The sequence below is a fragment of the Ursus arctos genome, unplaced genomic scaffold (assembly GCF_023065955.2).
Source record: "Ursus arctos isolate Adak ecotype North America unplaced genomic scaffold, UrsArc2.0 scaffold_2, whole genome shotgun sequence".
NCBI classification, from domain to species: domain Eukaryota; kingdom Metazoa; phylum Chordata; class Mammalia; order Carnivora; family Ursidae; genus Ursus; species Ursus arctos.
Window position 1 is genome coordinate 62,518,330 of NW_026622874.1, and position 7,801 is coordinate 62,526,130.

Consider the following 7,801-nt stretch of genomic DNA (forward strand, 5'->3'; position numbering starts at 1 on the left):
ACAGCCAAGCAGTCTGATTCAGGCAGGAAGATTGCAGAAGTCCCCATGATTTGCTCTTCCCATTCCCATATTTTCATCTTTGCCACACCTCCCATCTCAACGTTATTTTCCAGAAATGTCCACATGTGTAGGGCCAGGAGCCTGCATGTGGTCCCTCTGGACATTTTCCAGGCTTGGACCCCAATCTCAGCCCTAAAAAAAAAAAAAAAAAAAAAAAAGAACTAAGTCCCTGTCCCCTAGCTCAACCCACATAAGTTGCTGACTAACTGGGGCGCCTGGGTGGCTCAGTCGTTAAGCGTCTGCCTTCGGCTCAGGGTGTGATCCCGGAGTCCTGGGATGGAGCCCCGCATCAGACTCCCTGCTCTGCTATGAGCCTGCTTCTCCCTCTCCCACTCCCCCTGCTTGTGTTTCCTCTCTTGCTGGCTGTCTCTCTCTCTCTGTCAAATAAATAAAATCTTAAAAAAAAAAAAAGTTGCTGACTAGCAAACTGGTTAGACACAACAATGAAAACCACAATCCAATCAGGAAAGCCAAATTTTCAAGCTACAAAGACAGGGAAGACCTTTTCGTCCCCACTACTTCACACTCAGGATGTCCCTGCTGCAGGTCAGAGCCCGAGAACGGTTTGTGGAGTTAATTAATGAAACCGACAGTCACTGAGGTCTAGCCGTGGCGTCTCCACTCGCACTGCCGTGGGCGTCGTCAGTCACAAAGGTCCATGTCCATTATCACGGAGTCTGTGTGTGCTGACGGGCTGCCTGCTGATGTGGATTTGAACCCCACACATGCGCGCACCGCTCGTCATGGACACGTGGAGTGGCCTGACATGAGTCAACCACAGATGTTCCACACCAAGGTTGGGCCAAGTGCCTTCCTGTGTTAATCCCCACATTGTAAACACGTGTCCTCTTCATGATCCATTTGGTGCCACATTTTTTGCACCTCTGTGGTCTTTCTAGGTGATTTCAGTGTTGAAAACGGCCCTGAAGCCCAGAGCTGCAGGGTTGACTGGTGTCCTAAGCACAGAAGACGGGGAGTGCCTCATGACACCTGTGCAGGAGCCACTCGCGCGGGCCCCTGATGCAGAGCTGTGGGCCCTGAGTCTGGTGGTGATGAATGAACAGTGCAGTACCTCCAGGGAAAGGAACAGGACATTCCTGACATCAGTGCGGAGCCACACCAGAGAGCGCTAAAGGAACGTCTAGGAGGCTATGACGACACCATAATGAAACCAAGAAAAAGGGGGAAAGGAGCTTTGTTTTTGGATTCATGAGATGGTGACCATTTCTTTTTGTTGGTCTCTAAAACCATCTTGGGCAGCATAGCTGTGGGGCTGAAAGCCAAAGACCCTGGCAATCACGTTAGCCAAGCTGGGAAACGTTACACACTTCGGAGCTGGTACTGCAGTGTGGGGAAATACTCCATACAATAAATTATTTACAAATACATACATATTAAAGAAGCTATCTTTATTTTTTTTTAACATTTTATTTATTTATTTGAGAGAGAGGGAGAAAGAGAGAGACAGAGCACAAACAGGGGGAGGGGCAGAGGGGGAACAGAGAGGGGGAAGCAGACTGCCTGCTGAGCAGGGACCTGGACTAAAGCTCGATCTCAGGGTCCTGAGATCGTTACCTGAGCTGACAGTAGCAGCTTAACTGACTGAGCCACCCAGGCGCCCCAAGAAGCTGTCTTTAAACAGGAACACATGAAACCAGGCTGGGTGGTCATCAGGTGGCAAGTGTCATGAGCAGACGCACCCAGCAACCCAACCCCACAATTCCCCCGGGGAGCAATGGCTCACTGTCACGGACTCCATGTCCTCAGGACAGTAACACGGCAGCCACGGAAGCCAGAAGGCACTGTATGCAGTGTCCTTGCCGGACCCCATTCATTCCTGACCACGACACCCCTGTTCTCTCTCCTAGAGCGTCCCTTTCCCTTCAGCGACACACTGCACTGCTACCTCTGACATCACATCTTCGCACCTGTGAATCCCCTGCTGATTTTGCTAAAATTCAAGTTGTGATTCAGGAAGTCAGCTGAGGCCAAGACCCTGTATTTTTAAAAAGCCCCAGGGGGAGAGCTCTGCTACTGCCCTGAATCCAACACACATCAAGGGGCCGAGTCCTGCCTTTCTACTGAACTCAGAATACTGGGACCAGCAGATGCACAAACAGGTTTGTGTGGCTAAATAATGCAAATCTTCACAGAAGACGGGTTTCTACTTAGGAGCCTGGAGATGTCAACAGGGACAGGGCAACTGGGGACTCCCTTGGCCATGTGATGGGACTTTAACAAGAAGAGCATCAACCATCTCAACTACTACAAACCTGTCAGGAAGAAACAGAAGAAGAAAAACCTATATATTTAGCATGAATTCAATGCAGATTTTTATTAAGGGCATTTTCCTCATGTTGGTGAGACCCCTGGCAATGTATACAAATATTAAGAAGACATGGTCTTTGCTCTCAAGAATCCTAAGAATTAGAAGGGAAAAGGGTCCTAACGGGCCCACTTCCTATCTATGCCGGGTCTTAACAGGGGAAAACAAGCTCCGGGGTCAGGAATAGAATTGTCAAAGCACAGGAAAAGACGGTGGAAATTCTCACCAGGCAGACACTACTTCTACTTGTGAATCAGGGAGGACTCGCTAGAGGATGTGACTTCTGATGCCTGTGACCCATGGAGTGCTGGGACTTCATTTTACCGTGAGTTAAATTTTGAGACTTAAGTTCCAGAACCAAGTCAGAACAACAAATCGCCCTAAATTGCACAGAGCTTATATTGACAACTGATTATTAAGCAGAACTGAAGGACAAAGCTGCACACAGACAGCCGCAAGGACGTCACCACTGAGCTGGGTTTAGGTAAGTACTGGAGCCTGGGCTGCTGGGATCTCGCTCAGAACGGAGGTCAGTGCATGGACATCTCCAGTGTGTTTTCCTGGGAGGAACAGAGGAGGAGTCAGTCTGCAGCAGGTGGCGGTGAGGACTGCAGAAGGGAAGAGCAATGGGAGCACTAGGGCTGAGGACAGACTGAAAGGTGGGGAGACACATGGGAAAGAGCAGGAAGATGGCTCCAGGGACTTACCAGCGTTTCCAGAGCCACAGTGCCAGACCTACCAGAAGCACCAAGGACACTATCACCGCCAAGAAGACCAAGCCCATGGAGTGGGGCTGCTCTGTGGGTTTGGAGCACAGACGGTGTCATTTCCCAACAACCCTGGGTTGACCTCCACCTCCCTGGTCCTGCTTGCTCTGCTCACCCTCTGCCTCACCAACTGCCCTTCCTCTTTTCACTTCTCTCATCCCTCCTCAGAGATGGACCGTTTACCCAACCCTCTACATCCTCCCATATCTGTTTGACTTCACTCTCAGCTCTTCCATTTCTTGGATTACCGATTTTTTGAGTCACTTTTGGTCTAGCAACCCACATTTTTCATCTGGTTCTCCTGCTCTCTGGAACACCACTCACCCCTTTCCCAGATGGGTCCCAGCTCTTTCTCACCCCAGTAGAGGACCATGTCCTGGACTCCTAGACTGCTGTGTCTCACCAGGCATGACAGGCCAGCCACCTCCTTAGCCTCCACTTCCAGGATCACCCGAAGATACCACGTGCCATCAGCATGGGGCAGGACGTCGCCTCGCTGGGTGACCCGCTGCTCCTGCTCACCCCGCATCCACATCACCCACACAGGCTTGGGGTAGAAGCCAGAGATGTGGCACACCAGCAGCAGATGGCCAGGACCTGGACTGGGGCCAGCAGACAGCCAGGCCTCTGGACTCACTGCAGACACAGGAGATATTCACAGACTGAGAGGGTAGATCTTCACATCACTTTAGATGGACGCATCATTCCACGTCAAGAAACCTGTTACCATTATCCCCTCTCCCTGTTGACTCCTTCCTTACCCTGAATTAGAGGGAATGGTACAAATTCATGAATGCAGAGTAGAGAATTCATGGAGGAGAGACCAGGACTGACCTTGTCGCTGGAGATATGCCTTCCCAGCATCGAGAAGACCCAAGAGGAACCAGGGGCAGGAGTCAGTGAGGAGTTTGTGTACTATTTCGCTGGACACATGGTACTGATTGAATAGTGTGCAGACCTGCTGAGCCCTACTTCCTCCCTCTGGAGATGGCCACCATGATGTGTTCTGGAAACTCACAAGATCTGATCCTTGATAAGCAATCCTCATGAAGCCAACTGATGCTTCTCCAAAGTGGGAATCACAGCCTAACACCAGCTGTACCTGGAAGGGATCTGGGGAAGAGATACTGAATTATAGTAGGGGGAGTGGAGGAGATGAAATGAGAGGAGTGCAAGCCAAGGATGCTAGAAGTAGAAGGATAAAATTGGGGATTGGAGGGAATGAAGCAAAGTTTGGCTTGAGGGGAGGCTCAGACCAAGGGTGGTCGCAGGAGGCAGAGGCAAAGATGAATGATTGAGGAAGGAGCAAATGTCGGAAGAGAAACACGAACAATGTGGTCAGAGAATAGGGAAGGACTCAGCGGGGGAGCTGGCATAAAAACAATCTAGGGTGAGGGGAGTGCATGGGGTACAAGGAACACATGGACATTGCTGATGGGACTGAATGGGGGAGAAAAGTACAGTTCAAGGTCAGTCACAAGTGAGGGAGCAAGGGTGCCTGGTTGGAGGCCACGGAAAGGGGTGGTCATGGGAAACACTCGTGGGAGACATGAGAGCACAGCCCGTGGTCAGTGAGAGGAGTGGAAAGCTGAAGAACATGTGAAGCTTTTCAAGAATCAGGGTCTGGCTTCTACCCCCTGCCCAGATGGCTGTGATTCAGTTTTCAGCTAGAGAGAGGTGAGGTTCAGAAGCCAGTGGAGTTCATTTCCTAGAGAAAGAAGGAACTCAATGAGACGCACATGCCTCCATGTACAGCCCAACCCAGAGGGAAATGGACTCACATTCAAGCTGCCATTCAGTGACATGGTTATGATATATTGAAGGAGATCTAATGGAGTACGTGTAGAATAACTTTTCTACTTCCATCAGCTCCTCGTTGCTGAGGTTGCCTTTAGACCAAGGCTGCAGGTAAGTGAAAGCACCAGTCTTGTTGTCCCAGCCATGAGTCTGCAGCTCATCCAGCCAAGCTGAGCCTTGATTTTGCGTCCAGGAATGGTTGTAAAAGGATGTGGTCAGGATGATTCGAAAGGTGATTGTCTCCTGGAAGTCTGTGGGAAAAGGACAGATAAACGTTGGATGTGGAGAGCATTGGGAAGGAGAGAGAATTGGAGAAGGTGCCAGGGAGGGGAACCAAACTCTGGCATACAGGGAAGCCATAGTTGCCTCGGGAGACATGTGCTGCCCTGGAGCCCCGAACTTCACACACATCCTTCAGAAGAGCACAGGGCCTGGGGCCGGGTGCACTCAGGAAGGAACCAGGCTGACACTCTCTCTCCCCAGTTATGCGCTGGGGAACTCATACCATGAGTGCACACACACAGACACAAAAATGCACACGTACAGACACACACAGAGATGTACACACAGACACACATAAACAGATACAGACACATACACATGTACACACACGCACACACACCCGTAGCCACTGGGCAGGGCCAGAGGTCTCACCATCTTCACTGCCACCACCTGGGAGGAGAACCACGAACAACACAAGTTGCAGGAAAAGCATCGTATCTGCAGATGTTCTCTCTTTCTCCGACAAAGTCAGCCTTTGACCTCTTTTCTAACAAACCTACCCACACACAGCACCTCTCTTCTGACTTCCTTCTCCACACACCAGCCTTCCCTGAGTCTCTGCGACAATGCAAATGTGCTCCTCCTTCAACCCTGGACACCTACTCAGACTCTCACTTCCCCTCTTGGCCTGACTCTCCTCTCTGGCCTCTAATTTCTCCCTGTCAGTCCTCCCGGTGCATTCTGCTCCCTGTCCCCTAGTTCAAATGCTACATAATGAGTCCTGTGTGGCATGAAAAATGACCCTACCTCTCCTACATTTTCTTCTCATCCAGACAGTAACCCATGAAAACACGTGGCTTCTAGCACCCAGCCCGGGACCTGCTGTCACTCTGTCCCTCCTGCCCTTGTGACACCCCCCAGGTATTTCCTTCCCCATCTCACACCCACCCCAGCTCATTCACATTCTGACTTCTCCCTGCTTGTGTTAAAAACCAAAATCAACCAGGTAAATTTGAAGATCGAATTGGTTTTGTTAAGCGATTCAACAATCAGGCAGCATCCCATCTTGCGGGCAGAGGGGAGTTCTGAGGAGTGGTGCAACTGGGAGGATTATATAGCAAGGGATTTGGCAAAAGAAGAGAAAGGACTGTTTCAGGGAAGGTCACCTTCCTTAATTGGGAGAGCAGGGGTGTTATCATGCAGATGACCTCCCCTCCTTGGGGGATGGAGAGGGCCCATGTGACAGATCGCCTCACTGGGGCTGACCAGACAATTCTTAAGGGACAGGTGAACATTTCGGGGGGAGATGGGAACTGTAGTTAGGTTAGGGATTAAGTAACGTTTAGAGACTTGGCCTGGACCAAGGCACCATTTTGGCCTCATGGGTTTCTTTTCAACCGTTGCTCTATTTGCTTGTCCAGATTCCCCCATGATTGCTTGCGTAACAGTATCAGCAACCACCAGTTCACCGTGATTCTTAGGGCGGAACAAGTAGCCATCACAGAGACCACAGGACATTGAAACATCTGCAGAATACCTCCCTTCATTCAGACTTGCATTCATATAGTTTCACTCACCAGTCACCTAGCACCTGCCTGGATGCAAGCACCGTGCTACACTCGTGAAAATACAGTGTTCGCAGAGCAATCACTGTATGCAAGGAGATTTGAGAGAAGAAAAACACATAACCCAAGAACTACACATTTTTATTGTTCTGAATTACTTTTTCTTTGTTTGGTTTGTTTATTTTAAGATTCAGGATAGTTAACATACAATGTTATGTTACTTTCAGGCGTAAGGTTTAGGAATTCAGCAATTCTACGCACTACTCAGTACTCGTCAATATGAGTGTAATGCTAACCCCTTCACCTATTGCCCCCATCCCCCCACTCACCTCCCATCTGGGAACCAGCAGTGTGTTCTCTATAGACAAGAGTCTGTTTTTTCCTTTGTCACTTTTTTCTCTGTTACTTTTGTTTGTTTCTTAAATTCCACATACAAAGAAATCGTATGGTCCTTTTCTTTCTCTATTTCACTTACCATCATACCCTCTAGCTCCATCCATGTTGTTGCAGTTGGCAAGATTGCCGTCATTTTTATGGCTGAGTAATATTCCACTGAATGTACATACCACATCTTTTCTTCTGTGTTCATGTATCTATGGACTCCTTCGGTTCCTTCCGTACATTGACTAATGTAAATAATGCTGCAGTAAACATTGGGGTGCATGTTTCCTTTCATTTAGTGTTTTCACATTATTCGGGTAAATATCCAGTAGTAGAATTACTGGATCATAGGATAATTCTGTTTCTAATTTTTTGAGGAACCTCCGTACTGCTTTCCATCATGGCCACACCAGTTTGCATTCCCACCAAGTGTACAGGAGTTCCCTCTACGCCACTTCCTCTACAACACTTGTTTCCTGTGTGTTTTTGAATTTAGCCAATGTGACAGGTGTGAGCTGATATCTCATTGTGGTTAGGATTTGCATTTCCCTGATGATGAGTGATGTTGAGCATTTTTTCCTGTGTCTGTTGGCCATCTGCATGTCTTCTTTAGAGAAATGTCTACTCATGTGTTCTACCCATTTTTTAATTGGATTATTTGTTCTCTTGGTGTTGAGTCGTCC

At 49.0% G+C, this 7,801-nt stretch overlaps 1 protein-coding gene across 1 annotated transcript; it reads right to left on the reverse strand.

The window, feature by feature from the left end:
- Window positions 1-2,419: 2,419 nt before the first annotated feature.
- Window positions 2,420-5,781, reverse strand: LOC113249578 (T-cell surface glycoprotein CD1a-like). Its single transcript, XM_048225241.2, has 6 exons — window positions 5,605-5,781; window positions 4,935-5,201; window positions 3,988-4,266; window positions 3,511-3,789; window positions 3,094-3,184; window positions 2,420-2,946 (listed from the first exon to the last, which is right to left on the reverse strand). The coding sequence occupies exons 1-6, from the start codon at window positions 5,663-5,665 to the stop codon at window positions 2,850-2,852; spliced, it is 1,074 nt and encodes a 357-aa protein (XP_048081198.1). The 5' UTR covers window positions 5,666-5,781; the 3' UTR covers window positions 2,420-2,849.
- Window positions 5,782-7,801: the final 2,020 nt, after the last annotated feature.